The sequence below is a fragment of the Equus przewalskii genome, chromosome 1 (genome assembly GCF_037783145.1).
Source record: "Equus przewalskii isolate Varuska chromosome 1, EquPr2, whole genome shotgun sequence".
In the NCBI taxonomy this organism is placed as follows: Eukaryota; Metazoa; Chordata; class Mammalia; order Perissodactyla; family Equidae; genus Equus; species Equus przewalskii.
The window spans coordinates 30,747,871-30,770,559 of record NC_091831.1 but is presented as its reverse complement, the minus strand read 5'-3'; the positions used below and the strand labels follow the sequence as shown (position 1 = coordinate 30,770,559).

General features: G+C 38.3%; 1 protein-coding gene across 3 annotated transcripts in view; it reads right to left on the bottom strand.

Annotated features, from left to right (window-relative positions):
- The window catches only part of HPSE2 (heparanase 2 (inactive)), a 607,678-nt gene that overhangs the window by 206,863 nt on the left and 378,126 nt on the right, over positions 1-22,689 (bottom strand). For all 3 annotated transcript variants that reach the window (XR_011522679.1, XM_070559517.1, XM_070559521.1), the window contains exon 6: positions 5,187-5,234. Coding sequence is in view for 2 of the 3 variants with exons in the window: in XM_070559517.1 (XP_070415618.1) it covers positions 5,187-5,234 (48 nt within the window). In the remaining variant the exon portion in view is untranslated. The remainder of the gene's footprint in view (positions 1-5,186; positions 5,235-22,689) is intronic.

The window sequence follows — 22,689 nt, the reverse complement described above, 5'->3', positions numbered from 1 at the left end:
ATATATCCACCACTTAGGTTCTACAATTAACATTATACTATACTTGCTCTATGACACGTTTATGATCTATCTATCCCTCTATCCATCCATTGATCCATTTTATGTTTTGAGGCATTTCAAAGTAAGTGGCAGTCTTTGGTACACTTCAAGCCCTTCTCACATCACATCACTCTGACTTCCTCTTCTATAGTTACATCTTCCTTCCTTTAACTCCTCTTTTCACTTGAAGAGAATGTGTGTTCAATTGTAGTGTACAAATGTTCAATTAGGTAAAGCTAATTGATAGTGTTATTCAACTCTTCTATAAATCTTCACATCACTCTGACCTCCTCTTCTGTAGTTAAATTTTCCTGACTCCTTTTTCTGCCTCCCTCTTCCACTCTCATGATTACATTGGGTCTAACTGGATAATCCAAGATAACTTCTCTTCTCTAGATCAGCAACCCTAGTTCCATTTTCAACCTTAATTCTAGGAATACAATTTGTACCCTTACTTATCACAGTCTTTTTTAGAGTAAATATTATATTACTTCACACAAAAGAACCTTGCAACAGTATTATTCCATCTACTGCCTCCTACCTTCATCATCCTTTGTGGTATTATTACATATATTTTTACATCTCTATACATTTAAAATCCCATGATATAATGTTATATTTTTGCAATAGAGTCAGTTGTTTTTTATTTTATTTACTTATATATATATATATTTTTTTTTTTGCCGAGGAAGATTTGCCATGAGCTAATACCTGTGCCAATCTTCTTCTGTTTTTTAGTATGTGGGTCACCACGAGCACAGCATGGCTGCTAACAGTGTAGGCCCATGCCTGGAAACCAAACTTGGTCTGTTGAAGCGGAGTGTGCTGAACTTAAGCACTAGGCCACCGGGGCTGGCCCAGAGTCAGTTGTTTTTTTAAATAAATTAAAAGAAAAAATCGTCTTTTATATTTATCTACAATTTTACCATTCCCAATGTGTTTTATTATTTTTTGAGATCCAAGTTTCCTTCTGATGTTACTGCCTTTCTGTCAGAAGAACTTCCTTTAGTATTTCTTATAGCACAGGTCTATTGGCTTTCATTTATCAAAAACATCTTTATTTTACTTTCATTTTTAAAGGATATTTTTGCTAGATATAGAATTCTGGCTTGACTTTTTTCTCTTTAGTTCTTTATAGATGTTGTTCTATTATCTTCTGTTCTCCATTGCTTCTGCAGACAAATTAGTCATCATTTGGATAAACAGCTGACCATCTTGCCCTTGTGGCAGCTGCAGTTGACACTTTATTAGGGTGAGTCTGTTTTGGTTATACATTAGACTTAGGGCAGATCCTTAGTCTTGGAACATAGATTCTATCCCTGAGGTATAACCCTTTTAGTTTTCACCAGAAAGCATAAGGTGTTTATCAAGTTCCCCTAAATTTGCGGGATTCAAATTCTAATCTCTGTCTTTCATGTGATAGACAGCAGCTGAAATCTCTGTTCAACTTTTTCAGGCTTCCAGCTGTTGTTTTCTACCAGGCTCCTTGGAGTCTCCCTTGAATATGCACATTTCAGGGCTCAGGCAAAGATTTCAGGAAAGTTTATATGTATATTTTATGTTTTTCCCCACAGCTTCTTTTTTCCAAGATTTCTAACTTCTCACTCCTTCTGACACTTCGAACCAATATGACCACATATTTTGTTTGAGTTCTAGCTACCCCATACTGCATGGATTCTTAAGTAACCACAGATCTCACCAGTACCATTCACTTTTTTCAAGTATTAAATAACTTCCTCTGGTTTTTGCTGCCTTTTGGTCACTCTCCAGTGTGTGTGTGTGTGTATGTGTATTTTTTTTGGTCCAGATTTAGCATTGATATCTGATATAAGCTATTCCACCATTCCTGTAATTGGAACTTCACCTCACTAACTCTTGCTGGATTTTCTGCATAGGTTGGTGGGCAGCATCAATCATTAAGTCATGTATCTTGGTCCTCAAAACCCAAAAGCATGAACTTCCAAATCAAAATAGTCTAACTATACAGATCTGTTTATTTATCACCTAAGATTCAGAGTTCTGGTTGTTCAAGCTCCATGCTAAACATCTCAGTATTGAATTGATAGGTAAATATTGACAAATTTTATGTTAGCTCTTTTTTTTTCTGAGAATGACTTAATTTCTTTTATTTTTTAAGAAATTTTCACCTCAGCATTTCCTAGGGTTAGAGAAACATGGTATTTGGCTTTAATTTTCACTGAGTCCTCCTGGCCAGGATTTCCTGGAATTGTTCCATGATTATTTCAATTCTTGACTGAAAACTATGGCTGGAAGGGATAAATGGTAAATTCTAGGTGCTACTTGTTGTCCCCAAATGAGTGCTGATCCTGGAGCCAAAAGAAACACAACCCCTTGCCTGCTTTGGGGGTTATTTTTAGAGTAGTTGCAAACACATGGTATTTATCTTGAGAGATGGCCAATATTTTAAAAATAGCTAATAAAGAAAATGTAGTTATAAAAAATGTATTTCTCCATTATAAAAAAAAAAATACTGTGCTTACTTCATTCCATTTGTGCTATGGAGAGTGCTTGATAGGGAAGAAAAACTTTCTCTGATTCCTCCCTGTCAGCCATGACAATTGAGCAAGCCTTACATTCTTACCAATAAGTTTTGCACACTGAGCTCATTATTTCTCCCTACAAACATTATAAATTCTTCAAGCTTCAGCCTTTATGCTACATTATCCAGATAGCCTTTGGTAAGGACATTGAAAAGGATTTGAATTCCCCCACTAGAAAGTAATATTTTCAGTAAAGGACCATTGTCTTGTCATCAAAGCAGTAATTGTTAAGAGAATAGCCCTTGGAGGGACACAGACCCAACTTCAAGTCCAAAATCTGCCACTTCCTATGTAATCTTTGGATTTTCTACAACTTCCTTTAAGTTGTAGAAAACCAGAGATAGAAATACTCCTGACCCGGGGCTGGCCTGGTGGCACAGCGGTTAAGTTTGCACGTTTGGCCTCTCAGCGGCCTGGGGTTCACTGGTTTGGATCCCAGGTGCAGACATGGCACCACTTGGCAAAAGCCATGCTGTGGTAGGCATCCCACGTATAAAGCAGAGGAAGATGGGCACGGATGTTAGCTCAGGGCCAGCCTTCCTCAGCAAAAAGAGGAGGATTGGCAGTAGTTAGCTCAAGACTAATCTTCCCCCCCCGAAAAAATACTCCTGACCTCATTTGGTTGTTGTGAGGATCAGACATGGTAAGGTATACAAAGGTTTGCAACAGTTTCTGCCACAGTGATATTATTATTGTTGCTGTTGTTATTTCCCCCCATAGTAAATGCCCAATAAACAGCTGCCTAAATAGATACGTGTTGAATTGAATAAGTGCTATTCTTGTGAGAGAGAAAAACACATGAATTACAGAAACAAGTTATGAGGAAAAAATAATTGTAGCTATGATAAGTACTATAAAAATGAGCTAAGAAAGAGAATTAAATGGAGGACCTGTTTTAGATAGGATCATCAGGGAAGGCCTCTTGAGGGAGGTGACATGTAAGCTGAGTCTTAAAAGATGAGAAGGAGCCAGCCACACAAAAATTGGGGAGAACGGCATTCCAGGCAGCGGGAATAACAGGTACAAAGATCCTGAGGCAGACATGCACATGGCCCTTCTAAGAACCAAAAGTTCACCAGTGTGTTGGGAGAGAATGACACCAGAGTGGCACCAGATGCAGTCAGAAGTTAGCAGAGGTGCTGGCCCCGTGGCCAAGTGGTTAAGTTCGTGCGCTCCGCTTCGGCGGCCCAGGGTTTCGCTGGTTCAGATCCTGGGCGCGGACATGGCACCACTCCTTAGGCCATGCTGAAGCGGCATTCCACATGCCACAACTAGAAGGACCCACAGCTAAAAATATACAACTATGTACGAGGGGGCTTTGGGGAGAAAAAGGAAAAATAAAAATCTTTAAAAAAAAAAAAAAGAAGTTAGCAGAGACCAAGTACAAAGGGCCTTATAGGCCTGAGGAGACAGTTTGGCTTTTGTCTAAGTACAAAGGGAAGGCACTGAGGGGTTTTAAGTAAGAGAGGACAAGATCTTCAGACCTCCTCAATCCGTCATTCACAAAAACAAATTGAAGGTGGATAAGGAATTTCTTTGGAAACATTTGGAACTTGCTGTTCAGAGAAACTAAGAGTATAAACATAGAATAAACTATTTTCAATTATGATTGAAATTATTGATTGCCAACGACCAACAAATCTCTTTCGGGATGTTTAATAAAGATTTCATCCACTTCTCTTTCTTGAACAACTGTCATGAATCCCAAGAGATACTGTGATCCACTTAAAATGGAGGATAGACAAGAGGAGTAAATACACTTGGCAGGCAGGGTTAGAGTAGCTGAGAAAGATGGCCAGAGTTGACAGCTACGAGAAAGGGGGTACATGTCTGAGCTGTAATGACCACATTAGATGAGAGATGATTTGGAAGATGCTGTGGGATAGATTTCTTACAAAAAGAAAGGACAGGATTCCAATATAAAACTGGTGAGACATTGTGAGATACCGGACATTCCAGTACAAATGCCATAAGGAGACAGACAAAATTTAAATTTATATGTCAGATAATTATCTTTATAAGTCAAGCTACCCTTAGGGTAACAGGTCTCTGCCATTGTAAGCTTCTTCCTGGAATGATGGAGTTTATGCTCTCTTGAAACTGCTTCATTCCCTTTGGGTTTTTTTTACTTGCTTCACATTAGTGACTCTCTTGGCATTAATTCAGACCACTGCCATTAATTTAATGAAGTGTTTCTATTTTCACATGATACATTGAGCAATTAAAACTATTTGTTCTCTTAAGAAAATTTATTCCCAAGGAAAAGCTTATAGGGAAATGATAGTGTGTTCAGACTTCCCATTACCTGTTCACTGATGACAGATTAATTTAAAAGTGTACATAATAGCTGAAATTTCCAAAATGTGTCACTGTTGTTGTTGTTTTGAAACAACAAAACAAAATTATATTACTATGAGACTGTATGCATCATATGTCATAAAAACAGCTTTGGAGTTAGTTTTAACTTTTTTTCTTGGAGGATGAAGAATAGCTTATTAAATGTCAGCCAAAAACTTCATGACAACTAATTATCTTTCATTTCATACCAGCTGATAATAAGTAAAAGCAAAAAGGGTGGATACCTACTGTTGCCAGGTAACTGCATCCACTGTGCTTCCTGCCACCTTCATGAATCTGTAAAGAACAGAAAGAGCACAGATATTGTAACTTAGAGTAAACCATCTCCTCAGGGTTAAAATAAAATAAGCTGAGTCATAGATCAGCCCAATCCCTGGGCAGCTATGCTTTCTGAGAGGGTCCACAGCCGTATTCATGGCCTATCCATAGCTATTGGAAGTTAAACTGTTCAGAAGGTGAAGGTTATCGTATTTTCAGCTCTCCACACATCCTTCACCATCTGGAAATCAAGACCACAATATGACATTCTACCTATATCTGTCTTCACATTGCTTTCCCTATGATCAAAACATATCTGTTCCATTTTCTATTCTCTAAGGACTCTGAGATCCACTAGGAAACAAATAAACAATAATATTTCCCAAGGATGACAACACAATAAATGCCTTTGAAAAACCTCAGGCCTCTCCTTCTGAAGAGACCATGGGAAAAGAAAAAACGATTTATTGGTACAAATATAAAGCACTATCAAATATTCCCGAATGATGGGCTGCCACACTTATCTGAGTGTAGAAACCCAAGCACCATATAGAGAAAGCTAACCATTTCTGCAGCAGCTAAGTAGAGAAGTGTCATCTGACAAGCATGCTCAGCCCAAGAGGGAAACCAGACCGAAAAGCACATAGCAAAGTCTTACTAGCAATTCCCCATCTTCCTGTGCTCCTGGAGATTACAGGAGAACCAAAGGGCCAGGAGGAAGCGTCCAAGGCCTCACAATGCCACAGAGTAGCATAAATTGCAAGTCTGTGAACAACTCAATTTACCTACTTGCCTCCTCCTTCCCCTCCACATGTTCTGAGGCCATGTACTCAGTGCTGTCATGGTTAATGTTACTATTTGAGAGAGTTACCACCCAGACAAGGAAATCAAATGGAACTTCCTCAGTCTTTAAGATAGTCCTTCCAACCCTGAGACTCTGGAGGGGATTTTTTCTTCAGACAGAAACAATCTTCAATCAGTACTTCATAACAAAGGACTCTTCCACTCTTCGGTGTTTTGTCAGGAAGGCCTATCCCTGCCCTACCCCAGCATAATCTTCCCAGGCAGACACATGGGCAAAGGGGTTGCTGTGCACTGCCCAAACAGAGGCTCTGCTCTACCACAATGGTGAAAGCAGATGAGTCTCTGCAGGACTGGGCGAGAGATAGAGAATACCAGGACTGTTGCTTAGCATCAGCGTGAAGTTTATAAAAGCAGATGAAAAGGAAGGAGAGTAGGGAGACAGGGAGGAAGAGAGGGGAAGAGAAAAGGGGGAGAAGGAGAAGAAGGAGGAGAAGGAGGAAGAAGACAGGGGAAGCGGGGAGAGAAGGAGGAGGTCAGGAGAAGATGAGGAGGAAAAGGAAAAGGAGAGGAGGAGGAGGAGGTAGAAGATAGCAGAAGGAGCACATGAGGAGGAGGAGGCAGCTTGGCCCTTGTCTATATGGTTTTGCTTTTTTCTCCAGTATCATTCAGCAGTCCAGGAGCAAGAAGATGGGAAATGGAGCATGAGCGTGATCAAGGAATGGAATTGGTTTGATGGGCAGGACAAAATGTCAGTGGGAATTGGAGGGAATATAACATTTACTGAGTACCTACTTAGTACCAGCCATTCACATGTATTATTTCTTATAATTCTCAAAATTGCTTTGCTTGGTGAGGTGGATGTTATTGCTTCTATTAGACAGATTACTAACTTCCCTACTGGCTAGAGAAGTTGTATCTCCAGACACCCAAAGAGCCCATTTTTATAGGGTCATTCCGCCCCTCCTAGCAGCACTTCTTGGGAAGTAAGACAAAGGTACCCTCTACTTTTGGAGTCCATGGATTTCTCTCTTCTCCTCATCTCCTTTCCCTAGTCCAGGAAAATCTCTTCAGTCTGCAAGGGTAGCTTCACTCTTCTCACTATTTCTGGCACTATGCCACGGATTCCCCCTTTGGAATTCAAAAGCCAGAAAGGCTTGTCCATTGTCTTTTCCATCCTGCCATGTGCTAGCCCTGAGTCCATAAGCACACAACCAGCTCCCTGCTTGAATGCAGAGGAAGAAGATGGAAAAATACAGTGAGAAAGAAAACAGATTGGTCTCCAAAATACTATCCCTGCCATGTATGTGCTCTGAGCAGTGGAGACCTGATGCTAATCTTAGAAGTAGAGTGACCCAAAAACAAAGAGAGGAAGATAAAATTTTGCACCCCTTCCCCAGGATATTTTAGAAATTAGAAAAACTAGACAAATTTAGATACAAGTGTCATCTTAAAAAAGAAATAAAATACTTGAAAAATTTATTTACATGGGCTTTACTCCTCCAAAGTAACTTCCAAAATCTCTGAAATAGAAATATTTTATGTGAAACTGTCTCTATTTACATATAAAAATAACCATAATGAAAATAACACTGACATTTATAGTGCTTTCTCATAATATAATGTTTTACAGCTTCTTATATGTACAATTTCACATAACCCTCCAAACAACCCCAGTAGGTAGATATTTCTAATTTGTAGTGGAGGAGGCTGAGTCTCGTAGAGGTTATGTGAACTGCTCAAATTCATAGAGCTAATGTGGACTAAACTGAGTTCTCTGATTCCAAATCCTACCCCCTTTCCAGGATCCTATGCTGACTCCAAGCTGTTTTCACTGAGGCCAAGAAGCACAATACAATTCTAAGATGCAAAAAGTAAGTTGAATTTTTGCCTTGAGAAAATACTACCATATTTATCAGAAAAAGAAAACAGTCCTAAGCACCTTCTTTGCTTGTTGGCTTCCTCTCACAGACTTGAGCATTTCAGTGTCTATTTGGAAGACAATGTGCTGGAGCAGATACAAAAGGTGACCGACTCAGGGCCTCTGCTGCAAGACAACTACAGCAAAGCCAAGAAGATAGATGTTGAGACAATTAGCTCTCAGAGTCTCATGTGCTGCATTACTGGTACAGACTAACTGCTGTGGGATAGCAGACAAGGGTGCAGTTAGCTTCACCTTCTATGGTGTTAGAAGAGGGATAAGCATTGAGAAAAGCTTCACATCGTACATGACTTTGAATCTAGCATTGACAGAAGGGTAGGATTTTGCTATGAAGAGCAGGCCAGGCATAGGAACAGCTTGAGCAAAGCAAGGAAGAGTCAAGGTGAGTGTGTCCTCAGAAATCCAGCATGGGTGGATGTCAGGGGACAGGTAAGGGAGTAGCAGGAGGTCAGACTGGTCAGATCACTAGTTGACAGTCTGTGATGCTAACATGTCTGGGCTTTATCCCTTAAAAGCTAGATACAAGTCCAGGTCCTATTTATCTTTGTATGACTAGCACCCAGCATAATATTGTAAAACATAGCTAGCTCCTCCTTCATGTATATTTGTTGGATTTTATCCTGTGTTTAAACAAGCGAGGGCATGTCAGGATCAGATGTGAGCTTTAGGAGGCTTATTCTGGCTATGGTGAAGGTGAAAGGTACTGGTGAGGACAAACTGGCAGGAGGTGACTGCAGAGAGGTGGGAGGCTTTGAAATGTGAGAAAGAAAATAATACACAATTGAGAAACACTATTGGAGCTCTCAGGAGGGCTTGGTGGGGTGTTTAAATGGAGGAGAGGGTGTAAACAAGGACCTTGAAGTTTGAATTGCAGTAATGCTATTGCCCAAGATGGGCAACCCAGGAACAGACTTTTGATGCTGATGTTGGTGAATGTATTCCAATCCTCCTGAACATGCCTTGAAGAACTTGAGATAAGTCATCATTGATGAACAGCTATGCATTCACAAGAAAATCAGGAGGAAAAAGAAACATCATCAGTGCCCTGCCTGGCCACAAGGCTCTAAACAGGCAATTAAGAGCTCATCTAATATGGTGTCTTAGAAGTTGGAGACTGGTTCTTTATGATACTACTACCTGGAAACCCTCACATGCATGAGACAGTTTGTTCTGCTATAGGTTGATAATTAAGTCCTTAAATAACCACCCATTATCAAAAGCAGCATTATAAAAAGAATCGGAAAACTAGAGTTAGGAATATTTAAAGTAATGCTAATGTTTTCTCCTCACACCCCTAACCCATATTCCTCAAAGAAAATCTATAATATCAATAATTAAATATGAAATATACTAGACCCATATGTAGAATATTATATAGTTTACAAATATTTGAAAATTGAGTATAGGAAAAGATCTACCATGATCCTAGATAGGAAAATCAATTATTCTTCCTAAACAAATTTATGGGCATAATGAAATTCTGGTTAAAAAAAGAACCCAGCAGATATTTTTAAAACTTTGCAAAATCATTCTAATATTCATCTGAAGAAGCCAGGAAAATTCTGAAAAGTTGGAATAATTAAAGACATTTATTTGCTCTACCACTCATGAAAATATATCATAAAATTTATAATGATTAAAATTTCCCAGCTCAGGAATTAGTAAGGAGATCTATTAAACAGAAAAGATTTTTTTTAAAATTCATACATAAGAATGTATTACATGAAAAAGAATTTAGTATATGAAAAAACTGAAGTATTTTTTAATATATGATTTGTGGCTATTTGGAAAAAAAGCTTCAAGTCAGATCCTCACCTACTATCTAATTTTGCATAAGAAATCAAAAGAGTAAAATATAGTTTAGTTTCATTATATTTTTAAAAATATTTTAATCACAATTTAATATTTTTAAACAAATGATATTATCTTCTTAACTTTTGTAGTACAATGAAGCAGCAGAAAAGTTATTTTAGCCAACTTTGAGAAAACACCATCAGATGATATGTGTTCACACGAAAATTGCTACAAACTACATGATGAGACTAACCTCAAACATATGGAAGCATTTCTACACTTATTCTGAAGAGGAAAAATCTAATTTGCAAATAATGTCAAACAAAATATGCATTTCCAAACACTATCAAGATGACCAACACACCCTTGTATTTTGAGAAGTGTAAAAAATCTCATCCAAAATGGGGCAAATATTCTGTCTTCAGAAGTCTTTGAAGAATATTGAAAAAAAAATAATAACCAGAAAAAGAAAAACCAACCACAGAAATCACACATAAAAGAAACTGATTAGACAAAACTCCAAGAAATAGATATTACAGTCAGTGAGTTTGGGGGTATTCTCCCTACCCCCATGTTCCTTCTCTGAAAATTTGGGCTCTCTATCTCTACTTTGCATCTCATTGCTATACTCTGTTTTTATATCCATATTGGCACTGTCGAGGACAAGTCCAAAATGATCATAATTTTCTTTGTTCAGATCTAACATTGATGGATTCTTCTGCTCTCTAGTTCTGCCTGTTTCTCAGAAACTGGCCCAAACCACATAAATGAATAACTTCAACACAGCTGCAGAGTGCTCAGCAACAGTAATATTAGAGGTGGAATAACATGCACACAGACTAGTGCTGTCAGGAGTGAAATACCACTGGGAAAGTGAAATTCTGTTTAGAGTCTGGTATTATCCAAGGATTTTCAACCATCTACTTCTATTCTAATCCCTAGATTTAGGTCTATGAATGTACAAGTAAAGATAACCCAGCATGTAAATAACGACAAGAGGGGAAGACCTTGGTTTTCCAGGGTTGGATGTCTCCATACATGAATTATGAAGACAGAAATCCTGGATGACTATCTCAGAGAACAAGAGGTGTCTGCCTTCATGCTGACATCCAGTCATGCCAGAAGGATAAGAGAGGGAAGGGGCAGGGACCTGTATCAGAGGAAAATGGCCAGTGCCAGGCAGACCTTTCAGTATTGGGGGATCTTTCCCATTGGAGACAAACTGCTGCTATGGAAAAGAACAAAATATCCCCTTTCATTGTGAGAGTTCCTTTCCTCCCCCAAGGGACCCCAAATCTGGGAGAATTTCTTTCCTTTGTTATCCACCTGCACAGATGACGTATCTGAAATATTGTTGAGCCTTCTCTCCCAGGGCATATCACAGCTCTCTCTTATAAGGCACATCTTTATTCATGGTCTTTGGGGTTTGATTTCTACTTCTGAACCACAGAGTACAACCCTAAAAATGAGATTCTGAATTTTGCTCCCAGGAAAAAGGATAAATCCTTCACAAGGAACTGAATGTCCAAATGAGTACAAACTTCAGTAAGAGTGCAACAGCCTGATCTTTCTTTCCTTATCCTCAAAGAGAATCTTTGGTTGCATAACTAACATGAATAAGATGTGACAGCCATTCTACAGAAAGGCCTAGGAAAAACCTGTGAGGAAATTATTCATCTTAGGTTACAGCAAACCAGGCATCTTCTATTTGGTCTAAAGCCACCCACTTTTCTATGGCTAATTTATATATTGAGCTATACTAGGTGCTGTATAGAACAAATAAAATATTGACATCTCTCTCTGTGTCTCTCTCTCTCTCTTTCTCCCTTGAATCTTCCCTTCCTTTCTCCCTCTCTTCCTTTTCTCTTCCTACCTCTATTTACACATAATATTATATTCACAGTAGGCTGATAAATAGCACGGCTATATGAACATTAACTTTAATGATTAGTACAGTTCCCTATTTAGATTTCCCTTCCAGCTTACAATTCCCTTAATTTGATAGATTTGTAGAACTTTTTAAAAAAATTTTTTGCTCCTTTCCTGAGGAAGATTTGCCCTGAGCTAACATCTGTTGCCAATCTTCCTCTTTTTGTATGTAAGCAGCTGCCACAGCACGGCCAATGCCAGACAACTTGTGTAGGTCTGTGCCCAGGAACCAAACTCAGACCACCAAAGCAGACCATGCTGAACTTAACCGCTAGACCACTGGGGCTGGCCCTATAGAACTTTTCATATACAGGGACTTGAGATGGGTGAGACTCTTCAACCAATCTCCCTTGCCCATACAAGTCACACCCATGAAGTTTAATTTAAGGGAGATTTTGAATGAAGAAAGGAAAAACTGAGTTAGCTTCCATTTACTGATTGACAGGCACTTGGTAAGCAGTTTACATAATGTATAAGGTTGATAATATCACTTTCATTTTATGGATGAATAAACTGTGCTCAAGATCACCCAGGTAATAAGTTACAAAGCTGAGATTCAAACCCAGTGCTGACTCTAAAGCCCTTGTTTCGACCATGCAGAGATGGCAAATTTGTGCTATCAGTGGTGCTGCTCCTTTTTTCTGAGCCCATGGTAGATATTGGTAATAGATCTCAATACTGTCTCACTACTCTCAGAATTAGCCTAAGAACCCTTCTCAAGACAGGGTGCCAGGCACTATTACCTGGACCTGGCCCCCAAGATCAAGCCTATTTTTCTGCTAATGTGGTTGGGAGGAGGGAGTCTATAGGACAATGCCTGGAACAAAATAGAGGCAGATGTGAGACAATACTACATAAAGGACAAAATAGGTTGGTTTGATTAGAATGAAGAGAAATGGCAGGGGGATGAGGGATGATGAGAGAAGATGCTAAAATAGATCTGGAAGGCTATGGCTGGACCTGGAAGGTGCTGGTTAGAGGAATATTAAGAGAGACACATTATGACAGTCTAAAATGCTGCTGAGGAAGTCATAAAGTCTTGGATTCAAGCAAAGAAGGCTATAACTGACGTGATATGATTTGCCCTGGCTGTGGAGCCTGGTGGGAAGGAGAAAAGATGCATCAAGATGTCATGATGAATTTCACAGGGAAAAACAAACTTTTCAAAAGCTCAAGCCCTGGTATGAAGCTAACTTTATGCGAGCAAACACTGTGGAACTAAGGTGGATAAGGATTATATTTTTTCTAGTATGCTAGCTCCCGTGACTTCTTCAAAGATGAAGATTCAGGGAAACAGCACCACAAAGTAGAAATAGCAAGGGCCCAAAAGTCAGACAGATAGCTGATTTAAGACCTGGCTCCACAGCTTATCAGCCATGTGACCTTGGCTAAGTTGTTTAACCTCCCTGAACCATTACAAATGGGGAGAACAGCATCTACTTCCCAAAGGGCTTGTGAAGATTAACAGGTTAACATTTATGAAGGAACAATGGTACTGCCCAGCATACAGCTCAATAAATGTGAGCTTGGTAAATAATTTAACATCTGTGCACCTCCATTCCTTGATCTGTAAAATAAAGACAATAAAGCCTGCACTGCCTATATTACAGGGAGATGGTTCTCATACTTTGGTGTGCAAAGAATCCCTTGGGGTCCGCATTCAAAATGCCAATATCTAGGTCCCATTCCCACACATTCTCATTTGGTAGGTCTGGGCTGGAGCCTAAGAATCATGCAGCATTTTTAAGAAGCTCTCCAGGTGCTTTTACGCAGGAGGACCATGGGCTACACTTTTGACAGATTCTGATCTGAGCAGCACCTGTTAGGGTGGGCCATTCTTGAAGGAGAAAGTAGAGTTCTAAGGGAAAGTAGACTAGGGAAGGGAGGAAAGAAATGGAAAAAAGAAAGTGAGGACGAATATTTCCCAAGACCCTCTGTGTCAAATCTAAGTCTATGTCGCTCCAGCCTCCTTCTCCAGTGTTCTTTCTAACCCCCATCTGATTTCTATAACATTAAAAGAAGAGAGAAACATCCTTCATCGTAACGGCAATAAGTGATAACCTTGAGGTTGGGTAAAGAATTAGGCTGTTTCTCTAATAAGGAAAAAAATAAAATAAAAGAAAGCAAGTCTGTAAGTAAGTAGTCATTAACACAATTCTCAGCTAGGGAGCAGACCATTGCAGTAGCCAGTGCTTCTTTGCTAATGAGCACTGAACAGCTGCTGGGAGGCCTTTCCTTCCTCTAGAGGCAGAGATGGAAACTCTCTTCTCATGAAAGAGGAATAAATTGTTCTCTCCTCCTGCTGTTTGGTCAAGTCAAATAACTCTTTCACAGTTGAAATAAAACAGAACAATTATTAGGAACAACATTGTAATAATTACTCAGTGCACCAAATTGTCCCCAGCTGTGCATCTTCCCACTCCAAATGAGAATGTAAGCCGGTTTCCAGGCAGGGGGTAGAGCTGTGATCACCCTTATTACGCTGACATATTATGGCAGCTAATCTTTCTAGTTCCTGTCCTCACACAATTCTACATCGAGTCACATGCAAAAAAGCAGTTAGGAAAAACCTGCTTGTTCATCTTTTAAATACACTTCTTCTCTTAAAAATTGTAGCTGACATTTCTTTATGTCATCTGTGTCATCTGTGCCAGGAACTGTGGTAAGCACTTTAAATTCAGTTTCTGATTTGACTTCACCACAAGTCTAAGAAATAGGTAATTTCATTAGCCCTATTTTACAGATGAGGAAACTCAGGTTTTAGAGAGATTAAATAATTCCTCAAGAGGACCTAGCTAGAGCTAACATGGATCTCATCTAGTTCCCAAGTGCATGCTCTTCACCATCCCGCTATTTTTTCCCTGATCCTGCTATATTGGCTCACTACAGCAGAAAAGAGAAGGCTGTTGTTTTAAATGTCTTTATGGAGGAAGGAACCCATGAACTCAAAAATGCCTAGGGCCCACAAAAGTCATAATGAGGGCCTGTGTATAGGAACACAGTGAAGTTTTCATCCTTATGAGTCCACACAGCCTTCATTGCTGTCTATGCTTTGAGTATAAGTGGAATCTATAAACCAGCATTAGGCACTTAGTAGAAGTATTGGTAATTAAGCACAACTAAAGATAGAAATTCTGGATATAAAAAGGCAATTTTTCTGTTTCTGTTTAGTAGACCATATATGAGCATGATGTATGAGCATATAGCATACATCATGTGGTCTGCTGTGGTGGAAAAGACCATTATTTGCTTCCTAATCCTCTTCTGCTTTTATCCTCTTTGCCAAAATTAGAATGCTTTCCATAGCTCTCTGGGCCATCATGGGAGCTAAAGGCCCTGTCTAGCTTTCCGTTCTAACACAGGTTCAGGTTAGACTATTCCACTAGCAACTCTGTAGAACGTTAGGATAACTTCCATTCTTCGTTCATTCATTCAACAAATTTGAGTGCCTACTATGTACTAGGCTTTTTGCCAGCACTGCATATACATTGGTAGATATACTTCCCACCCTCATGGAATTTATAATCTATAACCAACAAATAAACAAATAATAAATATGCAGTTATAAATTGTGATAAATGCCATAAAGAGAACTAACAGAGTTTGTTGATAGAGAATTACTTAGCTAGTTTATTCAAGGAAGGTCTCTGATGGATGAGGAGAAACCAGTCACGTGGCAAGCAGAGAGAAGAACACTAGGTAGAAAGAAGAGCATATGTGAAGACCCCAATTAAACAGAAGTTTAGCACGTGCCAGGCCAGTGAAGCCTCAGTGAAGTAAGAGAAAGGGAAAGCTGGAAAAGATAAGAATGAAGAGCTGGGCAGCAGCCAGATCATTCACTGTAGAGCCTTGTATGATATAGCAAGGAGATTAAATTTTTTTCTAAGAGCAATAAAAAGTCATCAGGAGTCTTTAGCAAGTGACTGACATCATGTGAATTGTGTTTGTTAAACATTTTCTGGCAACTGTGTGGTAAATGGATTGGAGAGGACAAGAGTGGAAGCAAATAGACCAGTAACCAGGCATTTAAAGTGGTCCAGGTTCTGAGTTCTCCAAATTGCAATTCTTTTGTTATCATTTGCTCTACTGCCACCCCCTCACCCAAAGCAACATTCATATTCCAAGTCACTGTGATGCGAACATGTTAGTGGAACACAAGGTCCTCAAGATGGTGTCTGAAAATAAGACTCTGATCAAATAAATTTAAGAAATTCTGCATGCTAAATCCTCTTCTTAGAGATTCAGAATGTAAACTAATGTGTTAAAGGTGCTTGGAAGTGTTTCAGTAAATTTAGGGGTCCCAGTATTTCTCAAACTTACTTGACCGTGGAACCTTTTATTTTTTTTTCCCCCTTCACATACTGTTAACATCCTGCAGAACTGATATTCTCCAGAGCACATTTAAGGAAATGCTACCATAACTCATTATAACCAAGAGTTAACTCCATGTGCTTGGTTTACTGGGCCTCCTCCTCGCCAACTCTCGATTTTTTCAATGGTTTAGACAATATTTTCTGACTCTACATATACTATATGAGGACATCAGCTTTTGTATGTCTTATTTCTTCTTTCCATTTCTACCACCTATTTTTCTATCAACTGTCTCTTTACTTTTACATTATACAGATTGATAAAGTTTTCATTCTTTTCTGTAACCATAATTTTCTTCCTTTTTTCTGGATTTGGATCTCCTATGAGATGGCTGTCGGGTATCCCGACTTGATCCTCTATATCAGTAATATTTTATCTCAAATCTTCTGTCTCTGTCTAAAGCTCTATACATGAGAAATTTCCTTGATTTTATCCTCCAATTCATTTATTGGATTCTTTCTTTTAACAGCTTTTTGGAGATATAATTTAATACCATCTTAACTACCCATTTAAGTGTACAATTTAATAGTTTTTATTATATTTATAGAGTTGTACAATTATCAATACAATCTAATTCTAAAATATTTAATTTCAAAAAGAAATCCCATACCCACAAGTAGTCACTCTCCATTTCCCACAATCTCCATCAGCTCTAAGCAACCAATAATCTACTTTTTGTCTCTACAGATTTGCCTGTTCTGGACATTTCATATAAAGAAAATCATACAATGTGTGGCTGTTTGTGACTGGTTTCTTTCAGTTAGCACAATGCTTTCAAGGTTCGTCCATTTGTAACATGCGTCAGTACTTCATTCCTTTTTATTGTCAAATCATATTCCACTGTATGGATACACCACATTTTATTTATCCATTCATCAGTTGATGGACATTTGGATTGTTTCTACTTTCCGGCTACTATAAATAATGCCACTATGAATATTTGTGTACAAGTTTTTGTGTGGACATGTGTTTTTATTTCTCTTGGGTATATACCTAGGAGCAGAATTGCTGAGTCATATGGTAACTTTATGTTTAACCTTTTGAGTAATTACCAGACTGTTTTCCAAAGCAGTTGCACCATATTACATTCCCCCTAGCAGTGTATGAGACTCCAATTTCTCTACATCCTTTCCAATATTTGCTCTTGTATGTCTTTTTGATTATAGCCATCCTAGTAGATGTGAAGTGGTATCTCATTGTGATTTGGATTTGCATTTCCCTAATGACTAATGATGTTGAGCATCTATTCATGTGTTTATTGGCCATTTGTATATCTTCTTTGGAGAAATGTCTATTCAAATATCTTTTGCTCATTTTTAAAATAGGCTATTGTTATGGTAGAGTCGTAAGAGTTCTTTATATATATTCTGGATACAAGTTCCCTATGAGTTATACAACTTGCAAATATTTTCTCCCATTCTGTGTCTGTTCATATGCTTGTTGGTGTCCTTTGATGCACAGAAGTTCTTAATTTTGATGAGGTCCAATTAATCAACATTTTCTTTCATCACTTATGCTTTTAGTGTTGTATCTAAGAAATCATTGCCTAACCTTTATTGGACTTAATGTCAGCAATTATACATTTAGTTTCAAAAAATACCTTTTTGTTCTGATTTTACCTTTTTTTAATAGAAATGTGTTTTAACTCTATCAGTAGAATATCTTACCATATCTTACTAAGAATACTAGCTACCAGTTTTTATTTTTAAAGTTGTGATCTTGAATTAGAATTCTTCTTGGGTCAGTTTTTTAATTTATTTATATAAGTTTTTCTCTTTCATGCTACAGGTTTCCTTCTTATGTCTTGTGATCTTTGGCTATCTATTCACATTTAGAAATTAAGGACTAAGCAGATTCTCTTAGGTCACAGGTGCAGATTTTCTCAACTGTTGAATAAGTGGGCTTTTTGGATAAATCTCTCATTTCATTAGGATCTCTATTTTCTGGGCAGAGCTTGTTGACCAAGACACTTCACTTTAGAGAGGGAGGAGGGGGAGGGCACAGACCCAGTCTTTGGGTATCCCACTGTGTGCACTCAGTGTTTTACTATACAGGAGCAACTCCATCTTAGCAATACTAGCTCATCCCCAGGCTATTCCTTCAGTTTCTTTGGTGAAGGCTCCTAAGTTTTGGTTTGGCACTTGCTTGGAGATAACAGCCTGAACTCTCTTTCCTCTGTATGGGCAGGGTAGGGGACTTAAAATGACGAAGGAAGAGTTGTACTGTGGGTGTAGTCCCTCTGCAGACATTCATATAAACCCCTTGGCTTGGTTTTCCTTTCTCAGTCCACTCTCTCCTGACTCTGAGCCTATTTGCTTAGACAGATTGGCTATCTTTTCCCAGAGCCCATGTTCTCTGGGTTGTCACTGCCTTACTCTGCTTAATCTGTCAACAGGCTTCCATCTGTTTACTCTCCTACAGAAATCTGTCGAAAATCTCTCATCTGCTGATGATCTTTCTTTTGTGTGTTATTACAGATTTTTTTCTATATCAATTTTTAGTAGGAGTTTGGATGTGATTCCAGGAGGAAATGCAGCTTGTGCTCAGATCACTATCCTGAACTTGAAGCGCACCCAATATATTTAAAACCATCTTTTTTTGCTCCAGAGATAATATTTCCTGAGTATGAATGTGTGTTCATTTGGATGCAACTTCCTTTTGAGAAACTCCCTTTTCTGCATGAATGGCACTGGAAAGAGAGATACTAACTGCCCAAAAGGCGGAAGACATACTTTATTTAATTAGTTTCTCCTATTCTCTCACTCCACCTCACCGAGATATCCATCAACAAGCCATATCTACCCTAACTTCTCTCTCTCCTCTGCCATTACCTTAACCCAATCCACCATCATCTTGTAGTGAAACAGCCTCCTTACTGAGCTCTTTTGATCCTTTACTTTTGTACCTTGAAATCCATTTGGCACACAGAATAGAATAGAGTAGACTCCAATACAAGTTGCTGCCCTCATAAAACCCTGTATTATCTTTCCATTGCTCATAGAATAAAATACACAAGCTCTTCACCATGGAATACATTGTCCAGTAATAACCTTGTGCTTGCCTGTACATGCATTCTCATCTCCTATACCACTCTCCCTGTGCTCACTATACTGCCCATCTTTCTATTCCTCAAATGCCTTAACCTTGTTTTTGATTCAAGACATTGAAAAACATGACCTAGTGCCTCTACCTAGAACTTTCTTCCCTCCACTCTTTGAATGGTGGGCTCCTTCTCATTCTTTTGTTCTTGGCTTAAATAAATTGTTCCTCAGCTAAGTCTTCTCTGATCACCTTGACCAAATAGATCCCCCAACCCCAGGCATCTTGATCATTTCCTTCACAGAATTACACACAACTTGTAAGAATTTGTCTTCTTATTTACTGCGGCTCTCTCTTCCTAAGTTCCAAGAGGCTAAGAATCACTTTGGCTTTACTCATCAATACATACCCAGCACTTAAAGGATCAAACACAAAGTAGGTGCTCAAAAAATATTTATTGAAAGGGAATTTAGTACTTGCCTCACTATGATCTAAAGTCCTCAAAAAGGAGCCTCAGTAAACATGGTTTCAATGAATACCTGCTTTTCCTGACATTGCCGTACCACTAAAACACAGATTAGGTCCTCACTCTATAGCAGATACAGCAATAAACTCCAAATAAGTTAAAAGAGCCTAACATTGAAAATTAAAAGATGAAAAAAGGCTAGATGAAAATGAAATAGTAACTTTATCCTAACCGTGTAAGGGAAGAAACAGAAAAGAGTATCAACAAACAAGCAGAAAAGAACAATTAGAATAAAAATATACTTCAGAAACAATAGAAACATTTCAAAGTAATAAGAAAAACAATAGATTAAGATAAAATTGTCACTACATAGATGATGCATAAAAGTTTACAAAAGAAAAACAGAGGAAACTGATATAACCCTAAAGAACAATTGTTCATGCCTTTAGATAAAAATCAATGACTAGCAATAGTCAGTCCCCAAATGAGGGAAAGAAAATAATAAAACTAGCATTTTATTAAATACTTCCCATATTCCAAGCAACATGCTAGTCCCTGAAGATATGACCATGAAGATTGTACCTCTGTCCCGGTGGAGTTCATATCCTAAGTGGGAAGATAGTTCTGTTTAGTCCTGTAACAAACTAAGTAAAAAAAGCCTAAAAATTAGTTTGGCTCTATAAAAACTAAAACTGCAGATAATTATGATGATTTACTTAAATCATCATAATTTATTTAAATCACTATTTATACAGTGCTTCACAGTCATACTTATATATACTGTTTTTGGGTCAGATGAATTTAGAGCCCGTTATTGAGTAAGACATATTCATTCAACAAGCATTTATAAGACACCCACTGTATTCCTAGGTTCTGAGGCTACAGAATGAAAAAAACATAGACCAGGTCCTGATCCCAGTCCACATTCTATTATGGAAGGCAGATGGGTAAATAAATAAGCTATCACCAATTTAATAAGTGCTATAGCAGAAAAATGAACAAAGTGCCACACAAAGACAGAGGAGGTGATAAGAAATCCTGTCTGAAGATGTCAGAGAAGATCTATTGGAAAGAGGAAAAATAAGGGGAGAGGGTGGTATTCCAAAGAAAATGACACAAAATAAAAAGATACAAAGGTAAAAAAGTGTTTGGCATCTTCCAAAATGTACACATCCTTTGATGTAGCTAAGGGCAGGTTGTGCAAGGGGGTATAGCTGAATTTACTAGCCGCAAAATGAGGCAGGTCCTGGACTCTGAAGGCCAGGGGTTTGGATTTCAAGCAAGAGCAACTGGACCACATGTTGCATTTTTAAAAAACTACTCAGAAATCAATATGGAGAAATTATTAGAGCCTGAGACTAGAGATGGAAAAATCATTTAGGATGAAAATGATAAGGTTTAAAATAAAAATGAAAAGAAGATAGGATATAAGTGATACTAAGAAGTCAGAAATAACAGAACTTCTAACTGATGGAGTAGGTGAACAAAAGAAAGGAATGTATCTAAAATGGATTCCTGGTCTGCACCTCAGGCAAAATGGTTATTTCGTCATTAACCAAACTTGGGATGAGGGGAAAGAAACAACATAAGAATTTAGAAAATGTTCAGTTATTTTCATAGTTAATAGAATTCAAATTTAAACAACATGAGGCATGCTCTTGCATTAATTAATAGAGTAAATTAATAAAAATGACAACAGTCATTGGTGTCAGGTATTGCAGAAAAAGATACACTAACACATTGCTGCCTTGCAACGTGATGAAATTACTCTGAAAAGAGATTTGGCAACAAATATGAGAGCCATAAAAATTATCATATACTTTGACCCAGAAACCCAACTTTTTGGAATATAGCCCAAGGATGTAATTCAAAAGAAATAAAAACCCTATTTGTATAAAGATGTTTATAGCTATGCTATATATTACAGACAAAAACTGGAAACAGCCCAAATGCCCAACAGCGAGGGAACACTTAGGCAGACTTTGGTACATTAATGCAATAGAATGTTTTATTGCTATTAAGAATGACAAACATGAGAACTATGTAGAAATAAGGAAAGGACAATATAAAGCAATGAATAAAAAATGCAGAACACAAAATGATGCATATACAATGATCACAACTATGTAAAATTATATCTGGTTATACAGGAGGATTGGAAAAGATTACAGAGCTGGTAATTAAGAGTGGTGACATTTTTGTTATTGTTGATTGCGTTGCTGGGAATGCTTATATGTTTCACGTTATGTTTCACTGTATATTTAGTACATATACATTAAGAAAGATAAATCTCCATTTTTCTTCCGGCACATAAAAAATAAAAAAGCTCATCAGTACCTCTCCTTGCCATGAGTGATTTCCTCTAGTCTCTTGAGTCCTATTAGTTTTTGGATGTACGAAGAAGTGCACTCCACCACTTGCCACAACAATACCCAGTCATATGCTCATTTCTTTCATCTGTTGCTTACTGTCATGCCCAAGCTTCTTGACATATTCATAATGAACCCACACCTATGTGCTTACATTTACACCATGTACACAGACTGGGATGCCCTAACTACACCTGATGTTCTGGGTAGCAGCGTCTCCTCAGTTTGACTTTTAACTCTCTGATAGAGAGAAATATTTGTTTCTTACCATCTGTTACCCTGGTGGAATTGCCCCTCCATTTAACGAAGGCCAATCCCTCCGGATTCCATTTCTTCTAACCTTAAAGAACTTCTCACTTTGGTTATATCCTCAATCTTTTGTATCATGTAGCTCTTCTCCTCTCCTGGATAAGTCTCATCAACATATAAACTTGTTCTGCTATCTTCCACATTAAAGGGGAAAAGTGCCATCACTTTTCTTGATCCCACATCTCCCTTCATTTTTCTGCTCTCCTTCACAGTAAAAATTCTCCTAAGAGTTATTGTCTACATTATTGTTTCCAACTTCTCACCCCCTCATTCACCGTATTGTGATCTGACTTCTGCTCCTACCACTCAACTGAACTGTGTTTCTCAAGGTCACCAACAACCTGCATGTTGCCAAATGCAATGGCACTTCTCTGTCCTCCTGTTACTTGACCTCCCGGCTTCCTAGCAGCATTCCTCCTCATTTAAAACTCTCTTTTCTTGGTTCTTGTGATA